Raw genomic sequence first — 20,181 nt, forward strand, 5'->3', positions numbered from 1 at the left:
GCACCTGCTGCTTCTAGACACTCGCTGCCTCCCTGCACTGACCAGGCTGGCTCTGTTGGGTCTCTCAGCTCTCAGCTCAACCCACTCTAAGTGGGTCACCCTCCCTGCCAGCTACCACCCCCTCCCGATGATCCTCTTAGTTGCCTCAGAACACTTAAGATCCTTCAACTGGTTAGCTTGTTCTCTTTTTCCTCTGTAATATGGTTTGGCTCATCTTGAATTGGAATCCCTATGTGTCAAGGGAGGAATCTGATGGGAGGTGATTGGGTCATGCAGGCGGTTTCTCCCATGCTGTCCTTGTCACGAGTTTTCACAAGATCTGATGGTTTAAGTGTTTGGCACCTCCCCCTTGCTCTCTCTCCTCTACCACCGTGTTAGATTGGTTCCTTGCTTTCCCTTCACCTTCTGCCAGATTGTACGTTTCCTGAGGCCTCCCCAGCCATGCAGAACTGAGTCAATTGACCGACTTTCCTTTATACTTACCCAGACTCAAGTAGCTCTTTACAGCAATGTGAAAAGGCACTGATGTGACAGCCAGAACCTGGCTGGGTCACTGCTGTCTCCCAAGTGCCTAGAACAGGCCCTGATATGGTTTGCATCTGTACGCCCACCCGGATCTCTTCCCTTGTAATCCTTCATGTTGGAGGTGGGGCCTAGTGGGTAGTGACTGGATCATGGGCATGCATGTCTCATGAACCAGCCCTCTTGCTACTGTCCTCACCATAGAGTGCAAGGGTTCCTGTGAGATCTGGCCGTTTGCAAGTGCATCGCTCCGGTCCCCTCCCCTCGCCTCGCCTCTCCTCTCTCTCCACCCTGCTTTTGCCATATGGAATGCCTGCTCCCCCTTGTCTTCCACTATGAATGAAAATCTCCTTGAGGCCTCCCCGGAAGCAGATGCCTCCATGCTTCCTGTGCAGCCTGCAGAACTGAGAGCTAACGAAACCTTTATAAGTTACCCAGTCTCAGCTATTTCTTTATAGCAATGTGAGAATGGCCTAATAGAAGTACTCAAGAAAAAACAGAAAAATGGAATTCGTGCATTCCTTTAACATATTTATTGAGCATCTACTATATGCCGGGCACTGTTCTCAGCACTGAGGCAAAGGAATGGATGAATAAATGCATATCAAGTGAAAATCAACAGGCTTTTCTTTCCAGCCCAGTACATGAACTTGGCAATGTCCACTGTCTGCTCAAAGGCCTTGTTTCCATCTGCTCAGACTTTCCACTTTGTCTCAAGTATCTGAACTTGTCCTTGACTTATAATTCCCTTAATTAACATAACAAAAGAGACAAGCAAATCTTGTAGCAGACTGGGGTTAATGTTTTATTAATGATCACCTACATTCACACTGCATTTCTAAGATTTACATCCAAAGCGCATATTGTATTTACATGCACCGGTCAGCCCAAGATAGCAAATTCAAACCATAGCTGCGTTAAGGCAACGATTTGTTCCAAATTAAATTAAATACATAATACTCTTACCACCCCCCTTCGACAAGTACAATAAAACCCCCTTCTTCCTCCCCTCAAGGAGTAGACAATTGCATTGATAACTGCACTGATGAGCAACAATTACATTGGAAACATTTAAAACCTGAGACAGAAACCCAACTATGTGTAAGCACTCACATGTCTACACTCAGGTTCCTGTGTGAACCCTACAGTAACACAGATTGCTCAGTGGTCAATAGTGCATGATCTAACTGGCTAGACAGTGACAGACACCCGCTGCCGGCTATGGGCAGGAAGCGCTACAGTTGCCCTGGGCAGAGGGAGCCACGTCCCCCCAGCCTGCTTGACTTGTACGCCTTGGACAATCAGGGGCTTTTGTTTTGTTTTTGCTTTTGTTTTTAATTCTTCTTGCTTTAAGGAAAGAAAAAAAATCTTTGGCCCATGTAGGTGGTGTTTTTAACATCACGAAGTATACATACATAAAACATGCATGCGGGCCAGGTGCGGTGGCTCACACCTGTAATACCAGCACTTTGGGAGTTCGAGGCAGCTGGATCACCTGAGGTCAGGAGTTTGAGACACCAGCCTGACCAATATGATGAAACCCCGTCTCTACTAAAAATACAAAAATTGGCTGGGTGTGGTGGCAGGCACCTGTAATCCCAGCTACTGGGGAGGCTGAGACAGAATTGCTGAACCCGGGAGTTGGAGGTTGCCGTGAGCCAAGATCAAACCACTGCTCTCCAGCCTGGGCAACAAGAGGGAAACTCCATCTCAAAAAAAAAAGAAAAAAAAAAGAAAGAAAGAAAAACAAAAATGCATGTGCTCTCCAGCAAGCACCTTCCACGACCTCCAGCAGTTCAGCCCGCACTGTTGTACTGTCTGTCACGTGCAGGACTCTGAAGGAGGCAGGCCCAACTCGAGCCAAGTGGTCAGAAAAATGAATATACAATTTAAAACAATGGACAGCTAAGCTTGTCACGACCGCCAGTGGGAATTTCACTCCATGATGCTTCGTTTTTGCATTAAATACTGAAAATGACTCGGTGCATAACTGCTTTGTGGTCAATGAGACGCTTTCTTGAAGGCACTCCTATCTGAAGGACAGGCTGAGTTAACTGAGCACCCTCACTCAAGACACCTTGGCGGGTCACCAAGGTAAGCCAGCACTGTCTCCACCACCCTCCAGTGAGTCCTCCTCCTGGCAGGGTGGCTGGAGACAACCCCCCAGGTCGTGGAGCCACTCTCTCCTCACCACAGGGGGCTGCCCTCCCCTTCCTCACACGCTGGTCCCTGCTCAGTGGCCAATGCCCCGCCCTCCTGGCTGTCACTTTGGGAAAGGGATCATCCTGAGACACGTCTCACATTTTATTCTTGAGTGGATTACCTGAATGTCCTTTTTCTGACACGTGCCTATTATTTCTTTTGTTGCTTCTGATGTCAATGTCCGGGGAGGGGAGTCCAGCCCAGCTGCCCTAGGAAGGAACGGGTCTTTCTGACGGGGAGGGGCTGGTGGGGTGCAGCAAACGCTTACTGAGGGTTATCCATACTCGGTCAATTGTGAAGGGAACAGTATACCCACAATTCCACCCAAAGACTCCACAAAACACACCTTTCACTCCATCTCCTTTACATTTAGGGGCTGTCATTTTTAAGGCACTGGGTTGTGAAGACGCGAAGACACACAAGGTCAGTGAAACTAAAGGCGTTGCTTCCTGCTTGCTTCGAATGTGGAGAGGCAAACACAGGCTACTGGACCGGACGGGAACAGTCAACCGCGGGGACAAGAGCAGGTCTCCAAAGCACGTCATTTCGGTTAGTGCATTCCAGATGTGCTAGCTACGACTGCAGATACCACCAGCTTGGACAACACATTTGTCTTTGAACAGAACGAAAGTTGACACTGCCTGCGTGGCGCTGAATGCCCTTCTGTAGTAGGTTTTCAGTTGCCGCTGAGAAAGCACAGTTTCCATTTCCAGTGTGTGTGAAGCCACGACCCTACTAATTCCTTAATTAACCCGACAAGATTGAATCTCTTTATAAACACCAGCCGATGTGAAGACCTCAGGGGAGCCCTAACAAGCGCCCCCCAAGGGAGGGCGATCTGGAAGTAGTGGGGTTGCGCTTCACAGGGTCGAGCTGCTGTTCTAGGAAAACAAGAACACCCAACCTTTTCTGGCAGGAAAGCTTCTGAGTTTTCTTAAGAGCAATTTTTCATCCCGAACTAAGATCAGGATTAATGCCTACTTTTCATTTGGTTTGTATCAGAGGAGCTCGTCTTCCTTCACCGCAGCTCCAGGGGAATTACTTTTTGGAATTAGAACTTAGCCCGAACAAAGTGATGATGTCAATCATTGCTTCTCTCAGGTGCTTTCCAAAGCGATGAGAATCCTTTAATTGAAAAACAAAAACGTATTACAACATGGACATCCCCACATTTCAACCTTTTTCCTATGCAATCTGACCCAAAGTTTATCCCTTTCTGCCAGTTCTTTAAGATCTGACCTAATGTCTTAAAGCCTAACTTAGACATTCTGGAGAAATGCTGAGAGTAAAGAGATGACAGCTGACATGTTTGTGCAAGTGTGTTTTTGATCTACCTTCCCCAGATGCCAATGCATTTATCTCACAGAAAACACAATAACCAGCCCAAGCATGGTGGCTCACGCCTATAATCCCAGCACTCTGGAAAGCAGAGCTGGGAGGATCGCTTGAGCCCAGGAGTTCAAAGACCAGCCTGGGCAACATAGTGAAACCCCGTTTCTACAAAAAAATACAAAAAAACTAGCCAGGCATGGTGGTACTCGCCTGTAGTCCCAGCTACTCAGGAGGCTGAGGCAGGAGGATCGCCTGAGCCAAGGAGGCTGATGCTGCAGTGAGCCGAGATTGCACCATTGCACTCTAGCCTGAGTGACAGAGTGAGACTCTGTCTAAAACAAACAGCAAAGGAAAACCACAACAAACAAATGAACCCCAACTTCCCGTGAACAGTGACAGTGGCATGGCTTGCCGGGCTACGTACAACGAGGAAAGCAGAATATAAATAAGGGCAATGTGCCACATGAGGGAGGGGGTCCCTTGTTCCATCCACAAAGGAAGCCGGGGTCCCCTGCTCTGCGGAGTATGCAGATTTCTTCGTGCGCACCCATTATTCTTAGTTCACCTTCCAAGCGTTAAGGAGTCTGCAAGTTACAGCAGCACTCCAACATTAAGCTTCAAAACCTCTGCTGCCAAGAGAGGTAGACATGTTAAACCAGGAGATACATTTCCTTTTTATTTTCCTGAGACAGAGTCTCGCTCTGTCACCCAGGCTGGAGTGCAGTGGCACGATCCTGGCTCACTGCAGGAGGCACGAACTCTGCCTCCTGAGTTCAAGCGATTCTCCTGCCTCAATCTCCCCAGCAGCTAGGATTACAGGTGTGTGCCACCATGCCAGCTAATTTTTGTATTTTTAGTAGAGACGGGGTTTTACCATGTTGGCCAGGCTGGTCTCAAACCACTCACCTGAAATGATTAGCCTGCCTTGGCCTCCCAAAGTGCTGGGATTACAGGTGTGAGCCATCATGCCTGGCCAAGATATATTTCTTTAAAACTAAGTAAAGAGAATTTTGAAATTCATTTATGGTAGGGCATAGTGGCTGAAGCCTGTAATCCCAACACTTTGGGAGGCTGAGGTAAAAGGATCGTGTGAGCCCAGGAGTTTGAGACTAGCCTGGGAAACGTGGGGAGACCCTGCCTGTACACAAAATATTTTTTATTAAAAAATTTTTTTAAAGTCCATTTACGTGGAACTGCCCAAACCAGGCAAACGTACACAGTTGACTTGAAATGTTTTTTGTAAAATTCAAGATGTATTCCCTTAAAAAGAAAAAAGTAAAACTAGCCCATCTTCAGAAAAAGAAACTTCTTTTCATAGGTACCGTCTCAGGGCAAGAGAACTTGGAGGAAATGTGGAAATTGATGAGGTTCTCTCCCACGAGGATGTATGACACACCATAGCCGTCGTCAGCAACCTGGAAGACAAGGGAGTTTGAATTTGTTGCTGGGAAATGAGATGACGTGGAAAAGGGACTCTCTAATGTTTCTCTGTTTTTCTTTTTTTTCCCCCTGCAACAGAGTTTCACTCTTGTTGACCAGGCTGCAATGCAATGGCATGATCTCAGCTCACTGCAACCTCTGCCTCCTGGGTTCAGGCGATCCTCCTGCCTCAGCCTCCTGAGTACAGGCATGTACACCATACCTGGGATTATAGGCATGCATATCACACCTGGCTAATTTTTGTATTTTCAGTAGAGACGGGGTTTCTCCATGTTGGTCAGGCTGGTCTTGAACTCCCAACCTCAGGTGATCTGCCCACCTCAGCCTCCCAAAGTGCTGGGATTATAGGCATGAGCCACCGCGCCTGGCCAGAACTTTCTCATGTTCTAAATGCAATAATGGCCGGGCTTGGTGGTTCCTCCTCGTAATCCCAGCACTTTGGGAGGCTGAGGCAGGCAGGTCACTAGAGCCCAGACATTTGATACCAGACTGGGCAACATGGCGAAACGCTGTCTCTACAAAAAATAGAAAAATATAAAAAATTGGCCGGGCATGGTGGCATGCACTTGTAGTCCCAGCTACTCAGGAGGCCAAGGTGGGAGGATCACCTGAGATGGGGAATGCTGAGGCTGCCACGAACTGTGATCATGCTACTGCACTCCAGGCTGGGTGACAGAGCCAGACCTTGTCTCAAAAAAAAAATAAATAAATAAGGGCAAGACTGTTAAGGACATCCATAGCAGTGATCAGCAGCCATGCCTGTATGGCAGTAGCGCCGCAAGGTAACGGGGGCACCCAGAATGGAGACTGGCCCCTCCCTCCCATCACCCATGCCATCGTCACACCCCACTGCACCTCGCCCAGCCCCACCGCACTCACCGGTCCAAAGCCCCCTCCGCTAGACACGTACTCCGGGTTCCTCTCCAAGTCAAACAGCTCCACTTGCTGCTGAGGGGTCTGGCTTGTTGATAATCTCCAAGGCTCAGATAAAACCTGTTGAGTCAAACAGGGAAATATTCCAATAATACTTTTCCTAATCCCCTCCTCTTCCGTCCCTCAGGAGTCACCTTGGGAAGACAAGAAAAGCCTGGCTTGGTCTTTCGATTGTTCCAGACACCCTAAGTCTGTGTCTCTGAAGGCCTTGTTGGCTTGGGCAGCACATCTGTAGAGAGGATGCGGGGTGGGCGTGGCCCCCAGACTGGGGCAGGAAGTGCAGGCGGGGGTGTGCCTGTGCGTGTGTGTGTGCGTGTGTGTGTGTGTGTGTGTGTTCACGCGCATACCACAGCAAATAGTGTCTCAGACAGTGAAAGTAACAGATACAGCGACTAAGATTCAGAACGGGGGGCAGACATGTCAGACTGTACCAACTCCCGTGAGCCAACTGCCAAATTTTCGGAGCATTTTCAAGCTGGCTGTGAAATACAGCCACTATTAAAAATTAAATTTGCCAGTGGCTTATGTCTGTAATCCCAGCACTTTGGGAGGCCGAGGTTGGTGAAGGGCCTGAGCACAGGAGTTTGAGACCAGCCTGGGCAACACGGCAAAACCTGTCTCTACTAAAATACACACACACGCACACATTAGCCAGGAGTGGCAGTGTGCGCCTGTAGCCACAGCTACTTGGGAGGCTGAGGCGGGAGAATTGCTTGAACCCGGGAGGCAGAGGTTGCAGTGAGCTGAGATCCACCGCACTCCAGCCTGGCAGACAGAGTGACACTCTGTCTCCAGAAAAATAAATAAATAAATAAATAAAAATTAAATTAAATTTGAGCTGGGTGCAGTGGCACACACCAGCTACTCAGAAGGCTAAGGAGGAAGAACTGTTTGCACCTAGGAGTTTGAAACCAGCCTGGGCAACACTGTGAGACCCTATCTCAAAAAATAATAATAATACATTTCCTAAACTTACAATAAAATGAATGATTGTTAAAAACAAAGGTGGTAAGTCCTCACAGCTCATCACTCCCTAGTTACTTCCGTGCATTTCACTCTGACCTAAGCTCTCAAGGTCTTCAGGTCTATTAAGTCAGGGGGCTACATCTGACAGCGAAGTGTGCCGAGTTATTGAAGAAACGCAGTACTAACACCGCTGCTCAAATTTCCTATTTTATGACTGCTACGCCCACAGACCTGTTTGTTTAAAAAATGCCCATTCCGCCATTCAAACAAATTAGTGTAAGATCGTACTAATGGCCGGGTGCGGTGGCTCAAGCCTGTAATCCCAGCACTTTGGGAGGCCGAGGCGGGTGGATCACGAGGTCAAGAGATCGAGACCATCCTGGTCAACATGGTGAAACCCCGTCTCTACTAAAAATACAAAAATTAGCTGGGCATGGTGGCGCACGCCTGTAGTCCCAGCTACTAGGGAGGCTGAGGCAGGAGAATTGCTTGAACCCAGGAGGCGGAGGTTGCGGTGAGCCGAGATCGTGCCATTGCACTCCAGCCTGGATAACAAGAGCAAAACCCCGTCTCAAAAAAAAAAAAAAAAAAAAAAAAAAAAAAAAAAAAAAAAGATCGTACTAATTTACTAAGTTTTGGTCTAGTCAATAAAACTGAAGAAGACGAAGAGGCTTACTTCCTTGAGGAAAGGGGACTCCACAGCGAGATATTTAGACACCACGTAGAGGCAGAAGAGGTGACGATCGATCCCAGAGCCAGTCATGGCGAGGCGATACATCAGCTGATGCTTCTCAGATGCCAACTTGAACAATTTCAGCCTCTGTTCCACCTGAGTGAGAAGGCAGGAAGGACATATCTTGCTTGTCTCGAGTTGACCGGTTACGGATCTAAGTTTCCAAATGAAGGGAGGCCGGGCCCAGTGGTTCACGTCTGTAATCTCAGCACTTTGGGAGGCTGAGGTAGGTGGATCACCTGAGGTCGGGAGTTTAAGACCAGCCTTGCCAACATGGCAAAACCCTGTCTCTACTAAAAACACAAGAATTAGCCGAGTGTGGTGGCGGGTGCCTGTAATCCCAGCTACCTGGGAGGCTGAGGCAGGAGGAGGCACTGCAAACTCCACCTCCTGGGTTCAAGCAATTCTCCCGCCTCAGCCTCCCGAGTAGTTAGGACTACAGGCACCCACCACGACACCCAGCTAATTTTTTTCTATATTTTTGGCAGAGACAGGGTTTTACCATGTTGCCCAGGGTGGTTTCAAACGCCTGAGCTCAGGCAATCCGCCTGCCTAGGCCTCCCAAAGTGCTGGGATTGATTACAGGCGTGAGCCACCATGCCCAGGCTGACAGCCTTTCCAGAATGAAGTTTGTCTCAGAAAAAAGAACCCTGGTCTGTGTGTCTTCCAGGGGTCAGCAGGAAGCACCAGCATGCTGGCGTCAGGTGGACCCGGTGGCCTGGGTCTGACCTCAGCCACTATGAGCTGAGTGCCCCAGCAGCTGCCAGATTCATCTAGACCTCTCTGTCTATGGAAATGAGTGATGACACTTCTCAGGACCACTGCTAAGAACTTAAAGGACAGTGTACAGAAAGCCCCCAGGCCCCAGCCTGGCACTTGGGGCCCAGCGTGGCAACGGCTCTAATAATCAATGCGAGGTTTCCATGCGACGGTCACTGCTCTCCTACCCTGATGCCAACTACCTGTCCAGTTCTGAAGCGGCCACCTGCTACCCGTCCTCACTGCCATGTCCTGGTCTAACTTAAAGGCTCTCAGAAAGTAGAAGATGATTTGGAGAAGTATCATTTGTAACACGTGTCCCTGTACCTGTCCCTACCTTTACCTTGTAATACTTTTTGTTCCCTTGAAAGGGGCAGAGGGAAGAGGCTGAAATGAGCATCCCTGAAGAAGAAGGTACAGAACAAATGATGAGATCAGAGAAGCTGGAGTGACGGCCTCCAGATGTCTTTTAGGGAAGTGTGACAAGCACGCTGTGCCCACAGCCTGATGGCGCATTACCGTCTGAGCCGGGTCCACCATGGCCCGCACGAAGTCACACGACTCAGTGGTGCAGGAGCGCACTGTCTCCGTCCTCCCCTCTCGGAAGAGCCGGGTCATGGAGGCTTCGTATGTGAGGCAGAACTTGCCCATGTCCTGGGGAGAGAGAAGGTACTTTAGCACATGGCAGGGCAGGCTGATATGTCTAAAATGTACTGAAGGACTGGGGAGGTCGGCGAGGATAGTAGACTTTATCTTCAAGCTTTTTTTGAGACGGGTCTTGCTGTTGCCCAGGCTGGAGGGCAGGAGCATGATCACAGCTCACTGCAGCCTCGACCTCCCCCAGCTCAGGTGACCCTCCCACCTTGGCCTCCTGAGTAGGTGGGACAAAATTGTTTTCATTTTTTTGTAGAGATGGGGTTTTGCCATGTTGCCCAGGTTGGTCTTGAACTCCTTGCTCAAGCGATCCACCTGCCTTGGCCTCCCAAAGTCCTGGGATTACAGGTGTGAGCCACTGTGCCCAGCCTATTGTCAATTTACGTTTTCAGTCTCTAGCCACTTTCACACGTGAGCAGTTACGTGGCAGCAGACAGAGGTGTCACTGGCTTCAGGAAGCGCCTGGTGGAGGTGGGGGTCAGTTTCTAACCAGGTTTCTGTTTCAAGATACAACGGATACCATGACCACCCCCCTCCGCCCCCTGCAGTCCCACACACCTCTGCTGCATGCCGAAGCCACCTACAGGAGCAATGCTGTGCACAGCAGGGCATCTGCCTTTGAAATGATTTAAAGACACAGCGTATTGCCTGGAGCAATTCCACCATGTCTGGAAGATGGTGAGAATAACTGGCAGAGAGACTGTGCTTGGGTGCAGGAGGAATGTCCTTTAGCAGGAGGGCAGGAAGTGGGCGGGGGCTGGAGCTGGAAGCACAGCCACTGCCCCTGTTAGCCGGGGAGGCCTCAGGTCTCTTTGGAAAGCTCCTATTTTCTGGGTGAAACAGAGGAAAGGGGGCCTGCTGAGAGTTGGGCTGGGGAGGAGATGCTGGCAGCGAGTAAGCGATGTGATGTGGCATTTAGGGGTGTGGAAACGCGGTGCCTGGGCCCACTGGGGTCTGTGCTCATTCGTGGGGAAAGGAGAGAAGCCAGCTGTTGAATGCTTTTCTCCAGCTGGGCCAGCTCCTCGCAAGCAGAATCACAACAGCTGGAGAGCTGGGCTGAACCCGGGAGGCGCTGCAGGCTCCCCAGGCAATTCTAGGGGGACCAGGGAACCGAGGTAAGGGATGATCCCAATGGGCCATGGAACCACAGCCAGAGAGGAGGAAAGGGAGGGCGGGGATGGGGTCAAGGAACGTGGTCATCTGGGCCTGGAGAAGATGGCGCGGCAGAAGGGGCTGCTGGCCCCTGAGGCTGAGCCTTGGCAGAGATGCCGGGACAGTGCAGCAAGGGCCCCTGATGAGAACAGCAGATGTTGGAGAAGACAGAGACCAAGTCCCAGGGAGCACTCGGCCGCGGGAGGAACGGCACATGCACGATGCCCCAGAAGGGGGCCTGGGGCCACCGGGTCAGCTCAGAGGACCAGGTTCCAAGCAAGGATGGGAAAGGGATAAGCAGCAGTTTGTGGACCCAAATGATTCCTGACCAGACATATCCCTGTGCACCCTGGCACAGGCCCTGGTGACCCCAGGGTGGCAGACGGGCCAATCTGCAGAGGGCACCACGTGGTGAGCCGACACTGTCAAATGAACCCAGAAGAGGGTGCCACAGTCAAGGCTGGGCTCCCAGGCTGCCATCCAGACCCAGAAGTAGCAGTGCCTAGGCCTGGCCACTGCCGAGCTGGCAGGGAGTGTGTGCTGGACCCTGGAACCCGGCGAGGCCTGGAACCAGGAGCCAGAAGGAGCACAGGGCGTGCTCAGCTGGGGAAGGCCTGGCGCCTATGCACAGGCCCTGCTGAAGTCAGGCTCAGCGCAGCCAAGGTCTCTGGAGGAGAGGAGGACCCTGCAGAAGGAAGTGTCTTCCTGGTTACAGGACCAGGGCTCCGCGAAATGAGAGCGCGTCAGCCAGCAGAAAAAGGAAACCGAGGGCATCCACAAGAGCAGCGGCTCTGCAGAGGGAAGCATCTGGAGACCATGAGAGCACATCGGAAGCCAACGCTGAGCAGCGCATGCAGTGAGGATCTGGCTGAGCCCCCAGGATGCCCCCAGCACAGCGGGCCGCCTCGGGGAGCTCTCTCTCCCACCCCACAGATGCCACCGACCCTGGTGGCATGACAAGACACTCAAGATTCTCTCGGGGACAGGGGTCACAGGCCTGGGGCCTGCCATGAGGACAAGGGCCCTCCTGCTTCCCACGCTGACAGTGAATGTGCCTTTCAGAGCGCTTCCTGCATCTCCCTAATTCAGGGTGCTTCACGGGGGCTCATGATGGAGAAGTCAGGAGTGGGAAAGGGAGAGAAGCAGATATAAGGGAAAGCAGAAATGTGGCATTTTAGAGATTTAATAAAGGTAAACCTGAACTGTATGATGCAGTGATTCATCTGAAGTCTACGTTCCAATATCAAACTTCATGTAAGTTATGAGAATAGTCACGACTTTTTTTTTCTTTTTTTGAGACGGAGTTTGGCTCTTGTTACCCAGGCTGGAGTGCAATGGCGCGACCTCGGCTCACCGCAACCTCCGCCTCCTGGATTCAGGCAATTCTCCTGCCTCAGTCTCCTGAGTAGCTGGGATTACAGGCACGCGCCACCATGCCCAGCTAATTTTTTGTATTTTTAGTAGAGACAGGGTTTCACCTTGTTGACCAGGATGGTCTCGATCTCCTGACCTCGTGATCCACACGCCTCAGCCTCCCAAAGTGCTGGGATTACAGGCTTGAGCCACCGCGCCCGGCTTGGGAATAGTCACGACTTGTGCCCAGTTTAAAAGACAGTCATCTAAAAAACCTCTTGGCAAACACTGAATATTGGTGTGCAAGCCCCACGTGACCTCAGATGCCATCAAAGAGCCAAACCAGGTTATAACTGCGGCACTCCTGACCCACTTCGACCAGCCACCATCAGGAGGGTGGCCCTTCGCTGCCACCAAAACATCTGCAGTTTCTAAGAAGCAGGATCTAAAGACAGTCTATAGATATACTGACATATACGGCACCCCACGCTAGCACTGCCACTACGGGGATAACGCTTCAGCTTGGTAGGGCTGGGGATTTTTCACCTCTAGTTTCCCCCTCACCCCCCAAAAAATTCCAAAGTCAAAAAAAAAAGGAAGCAAATAACTGCAGACTAGAATTAAAACCACTGCCCAGTGTCAGCATTCAATCCACATTCAATATTCAATACTGCCTTACTGACGCTCCCGGCACGGGGGATAGTGTTGTGAGACCGATCACGCCCTTGCCCTCAGTGAGCACATGTTCCAGCAGGAGAGACGGGCGATGAACAAAAAATACATATCACATCAAGTCAGCTGCACCAAACAGAAATAACACAGGAACAGGAAACAGAGCAATGGGGGTAGGGCTACCTTTTTTTTTTTTTTTTTGAGACAGTCTTGCTCTGTAGCCCAGGCTGGAGTGCAGTGGAGTGATCTCAGCTCACTGCAACCTCTGCCTCCCTCCCGGGTTCAAGCAATTCTCATGCCTCAGCCTCCTCTGGGTAGCTGGAATTACAGGCACGTGCCATCACACCTGGCTAATTTTTCTATTTTTAGTAGAGACAGGGTTTCACCATGTTGGTCAGGCTGGTCTTGAACTCCTGAACTCAAATGATCTGCCTGCCTTGGCCTCCCTAAGTGCTGGGACAACAGGCATGAGCCACTGCGCCCAGCACAGGTAGGGGCTACTTTAAAAAGGAGGTGGTAACATCACTGCTCTAACCAATACATCTCCTTGGGGAGATGTGAACTTGGTTGGGAAATATATCATTATTTTAATTTCCAGTAAGCTCCAACTGGAAGACAGCATTTAGAAGCGCAGGCAATAAACCACAGTATTCACTGGCAGTGCCTGTGACTTTGACTAGAAAATCACAGGTGTTTTCATGTTCAAATTAGGTTGGTGCAGTATCTATCCCAACATTTTATGTACTCAACACTACTTCAATATTACGGCAGTTATCAGACCTACCGCCCGATATTATGTAATGCGTCAATGAAGAATTAGACGGCTGGGTGCAGTGGTTCACGCCTGTAATCCCAGCACTTAGGGAGGCTGAGACGGGCAGATCTTGAATGCTGGGAGACAGAGCGAGACTCAGTCTCAAAAAAAAAGAATTATATTTACTGTGCCACAAATATATGTTTAATATTTTGGTATATGGACTTTAACTGATTGCTCTTGTAACCTTGTATATTTCATTTTATGCTTTTTTTTTTTTTTTTTTGAGACGGAGTTTCGCTTTTGTTACCCAGGCTGGAGTGCAATGGCGCGATCTCGGCTCACCGCAACCTCTGCCTCCTGGGTTCAGGCAATTCTCCTGCCTCAGTCTCCTGAGTAGCTGGGATTACAGGCACGTGCCACCATGCCCAGCTAATTTTTTGTATTTTTAGTAGAGACGGGGTTTCACCATGTTGACCAGGATCTCTCGACCTCATGATCCACCCGCCTCAGCCTCCCAAAGTGCTGGGATTACAGGCTTGAGCCACCGCGCCCGGCCTCATTTTATGCTTTTTAAACATTAGTCTGAGAGGTGGTCCCCAGCCTCTCCCAGGTTGGCCAAGGGGTCAGGGCAGAAAGAAGGTTCAGATGCCTGGAGGAGACCCTCCGGGCCACAGCAGAGCTTTTGTACTGATGCAGAACCACAGGGATGCCCCGCAGCTCCCAGTGGGTGGAGATGGGTCTGAATGTTAATTTTTGAATGACTAAATCTGATGTATAGTTTTAATAAATTACTTTAATGGATCCATCATTTTTATTTTATTTTTCATTCTTTTGAGACAGAGTCTCACTCTGTCACCCAGGCTGGAGTGCAATGGCGCGACCTCAGCTCACTGTAACCTCCGCCTCCCAGGTTCAAGGGATTCTCTGGTCTCAGTCTCCCAAGCAGCTGGGATTACAGGCACCTGCCACCACGCCCAGCTAATTTTTTTGCATTTTTTGGTAGAGAGGGGGTTTCACCATGCTGGCCAGGCTGGTCTCGAACTCCTGACCTCAGGTGATCCACCCACCTTGGCCTCCCAAAGTGCTGGGATTACAGGCGTGAGCCACCGTGCCCGGTGGATCCATCGTTTTTAATAGCTGGAGTGCTATATGAACAACTGGCTGTGGAGAAGAGGGTCTGGGTGTTTCTAACCAGAGGGCAAAGAATGGACATAAGCACTTGGTTATTACAACAAATGATCCTTAACTTTAAACACGTAGCTTGATTTCTTTGAGGGTAACTGTAATACATGTTTGTGCAAAAACTCAGAAAAATATAAGAAAATAAAGAGCAACCTTCACGATACCATCTGCTAATATTTTGCATCTATCCTTTCTAGACTTTGCATATAATGAAGCAAGAGTCGGGAAACTTATGTAAAACACGGACCAGGCTGTGCAGGCCAGGCACTCTCTGTGGTGACTGCTCCACCCTCCCGCTGGTGTGAAAAGAGCCGCAGACAACATGTGAAAGCCGGACGTGGCTGTGCCCAGAAAGCTTCGCCGAAGAACACTGAGACTTCACGTAATTTTCACACATGACAAAGTATTGGTTGCCTTTTGATTTCTTTTCAACTGTTAAATATATAAAACCATTCTTCGTTTTAAAGCCTTTTTTTTTTTAAAAAAAAGGGAAGGGCCAGGTTTGGCCTGTGAGTCAGAGTCTGCAGATCACTGTAAGAAACAACTGACTTTCACTTTTATGACTATTTTTCTGTATACTCTGCCATAGATGGCTGGACACGGTGGCTCACCCCTGTAATCCCAGCCCTGTGGGAGACCCAGGCAGTGGACTGCTTGAGCCTTAGGAGTTCGAGACCAGCCCCATGATGAAACATGGTGAAACCCATGTCTACAAAAAAACATAAAAATTAGCCAGGCCTGGTGGTGCATGTCTATAGTCTCAGCTACACAGGAGACTGAGGTGGGAGGACACCTGCGCCCAGGGAGGTGGAGGATGCAGTGAGCCGTGATGGTGCCACAGCACTCCCGCCCGGGCAAGAGTAAGACCCTATCTCAAAAAAATATATATACATATATATCCCATAGACATCACGTAATAGCTACATAATATTCCACTGTATGAAAATACCATATTTTGATTTAGTATCATGAAAGGAAGGTTCACTTTGCTGTAAGGAAAGGATTACGCTGAGAGCTGAGTTGTGCAAGAGGCTGCCTTGAACAGAGTGTAAGCACAGAGTGACTGATAAAAGGCGAAGTCTCCACTCTGTTCACTGGACCTTGTGTAACGAATACGTAACTGACTATTCCCCTGCTGCTGCTTTTCTCTTGCAACATGTGAATTCCCTAATGTGACCATCCCTCCCTCCTTCCCCTCCAGCCTGCTTTTCCCCTTTAAATACCGAAGCTGTCAAAATCACCTTTAGAGAAAGGCACAGGGCTGTCTCCCAGGCACGCATCCTTAACCTTGGCAAAATTAACTTCTCAATGGACTGAGACCTGTCTCAGACACTTTCTAGTTTCCAGCATTTCTTGCTTTCTTTTTTCGAGACGGAATTTCATTCTTGTTGCTCAGGCTGGAGTGTCGTGGCATGGTCTCAGCAGCTCACGGCAACCTCTGACTCCTGAGTTCAAGCGATTCTCCCGCCTCCCAAGTAGCTGGGATTACAGGTATGTGCCACCATGCCTGGCTAATTTTAGCAGAGATGCGGTTTTTCCATGTTGTCCAGGCTGGTCTCCTGACATCAAGTGATCCATTCGCTTCAGCCTCCGAAAGTGTTGGGATTACAGGCGTGAGCCACAGCACCTGGCCAAATTTCTTCTAATTTTTACAGTGAGCTTGCTCACGCCTGTGTTTTGTGTACCTGCCCTTCTTCATAGATCATCTGCAGGATCAAAGTTATTCTTCCCTGACGGATGTTTCCAGTTTTGTCGTCTGTGCTGCTCACATGCCTGCTGTGGGGCCCCTAAATTTATTAAAACTATTCCCAGCAGCCGGGCGCGGTGGCTCAAGCCTGTAATCCCAGCACTTTGGGAGGCCGAGGCAGGTGGATCACGAGGTCAAGAGATCGAGACCATCCTGGTCAACATGGTGAAACCCCGTCTCTACTAAAAAATACTAAAAATTAGCTGGGCATGGTGGCGTGTGCCTGTAATCCCAGCTACTCAGGAAGCTGAGGCAGGAGAATTGCCTGAACCTAGGAGGCAGAGGTTGCAGTGAGCCAAGATAGCGCCATTGCACCCCAGCCTGGGCAGCAAGAGCGAAACTCCGTCTCAAAAAAAAAAAAAAAAACTATTCCCAGCTGCTGCTATGAACATCCCTGCCTCAGTCCACCCTTACCAACATGAAAAAAAGCCTTTACTAATACCACACGCAAAAACTGAGTCTTGTTTAAGTTGCACTTATTAGATTCTTGCTAAGATTAAGCTTATTACCTACACTCGTTGACTATATTTTTTTTCTCTTGTGAACCACAGTTTCTGCTTTGACTCCTTACTTCTCTTGGACCGTTTATTTTTTTTTCCAAAGGTAATCACTTCGCCAGATTTCCCAACTCCATTTACTCATCAGCTCCCCACCCCCAGCGATGCCAAAGGCTCCCTTCATCACGTAATTTCCTGTATGAGGACTCCAGCATCTTACTTTTATTTTAAAAAATTGTTTTGAAGCTAGAATCTTGCGGTCATCCACGCTGTAGTGCAGTGCTCACTGCAGCCTCGACCTCCTGGGCTCAAGTGATCCTCTCACCTTAGCCTCCCGAGTACCTTAGACTACAGGCATGCGCCACCATGCTGGGCTAAACTTTTTTTGTATTTTTTGTACAGACAGAGTCTCGCCATATTGTCCAGTCTGGTCTCAAACTCCTGGGCTCAGTGACCCACCTGCCTCAGCCTCCCAAAGTGCTGGGATCATAGAAGTGAGACCACTTTAAATTAATCTCTACAATCTTCTAACGCCTACATTTTGAGTTTTAGGCTTTGAAAAGTGCATGTCCACCGCCTCCTGTCCCGCCTCCACCTGATTGCTTTACTTTTCAAGAATGTTGTGGGTGACTCTCAGATGTTAACCTTTTCAGACAAGCTTCGAGATCAATGGGGCAAGCACCTCTCCTGAAGCCCCTGCCGGACCTCTCACTCTGTTCATATTAAATGTGTGAACTGGGCCGGCGCGGTGGCTCATGCCTGTAATCTCAGCACTTTGAGAGGCTGAGGCTGGTGGACCGCTTGAGGTCAGGAGTTCGAGACCAGTTTGGCCAACATGGTGAAACCCTGTCTCTACTAAAAATACAAAAAATTAGCCGAGCGTGGTGGCAGGCACCTGTAGTTCCGGCTACTCAGGAAGCTGAGGCAGGAGAATCACCTGAACCTGGTAGGTGGAGGTTGCAGTGAGCTGAGATCATGCCACTGCACTCATCTTAAAAAAAAAAAAAAAAAAGTGTGAACTGGAAACATCCCCAGCTCTATGGTGCTAAAGTTTTTTTAAATCCAAAATCATGGCTTTTTCTCCCTCTCCCTGGGGAGCAGTTGGGGGTGGGTGGTCCTCAGCCTTCTTCCCAGAGTCCAGTCTGCTTTATACACATATGCCTGGGGGTGGGGTCCCCAGATTCTAGTTTCTATTACACTCTCTTATTTTATTTCCCACTTGGCCATTGTCCTTATGCAAGAAAGCTGCTGGTCTGTGTGCGACTCTGCGCCAAGCCTGCTCGCTGAGCGTCCCTCTTAATCCTGAAAGCCTTTCTGCTGTTCCTCCTGCCCGATTACCCTGTCAGCTGCTGGAGGCATCCTCATCTTTCTGGTTTTAATGGAGCCGCCTCCCACACTTTTACCTTGAAGCAATAGCTAGCTATTAATACACGATGCCATTTATCCTGTTAAGGAAAGAGCCCTATTACTAAGGCCCTTGACCAAGAGTTGTTATCAGGAATGGATGTTAAATGTGAAACATCTCCTTAGGACCTGTGAAACTCATGATCGAGGCTCTTCTCTGACCCAGCAGTATGGTTTAGTGTATGACTGGGTTTACTGACACAAAGCCGGCCTCTCGCCGCTGGTGTGGCCACTGTCGGTGACTATTCTTTTCCTACAGTGCTAGATTCTACTTGCTAAGATTTTTTACTTTTTATTTTTATTTATTTTATTTTTTTAGAAAAGATGGGGTTTTACCAAGTTGGTCAGGCTGGCCATGAACTCCCGACCTCAGGTGATCTGCCCGCCTTGGCCTCCAAAGTGCTTAGATTAAAGGCGTGAACCACCAGGCCTGGCCGATTTTTTAACTTTTTAAATTTTTTTTAAAATTTTTTTTGAGATGGAATCTCGCTCTGTGGCCCAGGCTGGAGTGCAGTGGCATGATCTTGACTCACTGAAACCTCCACCTCCCAGGTTCGAGCGATTCTCCTGCCTCAGCCTCCTGAATAGCTGGGATTACAGGCGCAGGCCACCACACCTGGCTAATTTTTGTATTTTTAGTAGAGACAGGGTTTTACTACGTTGGTCAGGCTGGTCTCGATCTCTTGGCCTCATGATCTGCCCACCTCGGCCTCCCAAAGTGCTGGGATTGCAGGCATGAGCCACCGCGCCTGGCCCTATTTGCTAAGATTTCATTGGGGGTCTCTGCATTTCCATTCATGAGGGGAGCTGGTCTGTGCTTCCTTTCTCTGTGTCTAGCTGCAGCACAGTGGTGAAGGCCACAGGTTCTGGAACGAGCCTTCCTGGGTCCAATCTCAGTCCCACCACATGTGAGCTGCAGACCTCAGGCAAGACGCTTCACCTCCGAGTGTGTAAGGCAGAGAGGAAGAGACCATCCTCCGGGACTGCCCTGATGTTTCACTCGCTCCTGCAAAGTACTTGGCACAGTGGATGGTGCCCCTTCCAGCTCATTCCCACACTCAGGCCATGTGGGTTCCAGAGCGTGAATGGGGTGGCTTCCTTTCTTTGTGGTGTCTCTGAGCTGCAAGCTCTTTGGAGTCACCAGGGTGGCTCCTTGACAACCTCTCACTTTGCTCCATGGACCAGAGACCTCTTCAGGCTTCCTACCTTGAGTGGGTGTCACTGATTTGTACAGCCTGCGGAACAGTCATTTCATCAAGTTTTAAGATGTACTAAAAGGCCGGGCGCGGTGGCTCACACCTGTAATCCCAGCACTTCGGGAGGCCGAGGCAGGTGGATCACCTGAGGCCAGGAGTTCAAGACCAGACTGCTCAACATGGGGAAACCCCACCTCTACTAAAAGTATAAAAAATTAGCTGGTCGAGGTGGCAGGCACCTGTCATCATAGCTACTTGGGAGGCCAACGCAGGAGAATCACTTGAACCCGGGAGGTGGAGATTGTAATGAGCTAAGATCACACCATTGCACTCCCCCACTTCGGGTCAAGATGGCCAGGGGGAGACCTATGTTAATTCTAGCTAAATAATTAGCTTGCTTGGCTCAGAGTACACTGAAGTCTATACACTGAACTAAACTATATTATCGGTGCTGTTAATTAGAAATCAAGCAGCAACAGGAGGCCTAAGGTAAAGAGCATCTGAGAACGCAGGAACACCGGGACACCTCGGGGTGGCTGCAGAGCAGGGAATACCGCTCTGGTCCTGCAAATGCCTTCTCAGCGTGGAGACGGCATGAGGGCCTCCTGAAGAGGGCTTACTCGAAGATCTCTGCTTTTCTCCTCCCTGCCAGCTCCCATCTGCAAAGCCCCTCCCTCTTG

At 49.7% G+C, this 20,181-nt stretch overlaps 1 protein-coding gene across 4 annotated transcripts in view; it reads right to left on the bottom strand.

The window, feature by feature from the left end:
• Positions 1 to 1,303: 1,303 nt before the first annotated feature.
• The window catches only part of CPT1A (carnitine palmitoyltransferase 1A), an 83,532-nt gene continuing 64,654 nt past the window's right edge, over positions 1,304 to 20,181 (bottom strand). For all 4 annotated transcript variants that reach the window (XM_039471236.2, XM_039471237.2, XM_074401800.1 and 1 more), the window contains 5 exons: positions 9,407 to 9,541; positions 8,072 to 8,224; positions 6,376 to 6,489; positions 5,379 to 5,471; positions 1,304 to 3,849 (listed from right to left, as the gene is read on the bottom strand). In XM_039471236.2, coding sequence (XP_039327170.2) covers positions 3,763 to 3,849; positions 5,379 to 5,471; positions 6,376 to 6,489; positions 8,072 to 8,224; positions 9,407 to 9,541 — 582 coding nt within the window. In that variant the 3' untranslated portion in view covers positions 1,304 to 3,762. The remainder of the gene's footprint in view (positions 3,850 to 5,378; positions 5,472 to 6,375; positions 6,490 to 8,071; positions 8,225 to 9,406; positions 9,542 to 20,181) is intronic.

This window comes from Saimiri boliviensis, chromosome 6, assembly GCF_048565385.1.
Source record: "Saimiri boliviensis isolate mSaiBol1 chromosome 6, mSaiBol1.pri, whole genome shotgun sequence".
Taxonomy (NCBI): Eukaryota; Metazoa; Chordata; class Mammalia; order Primates; family Cebidae; genus Saimiri; species Saimiri boliviensis.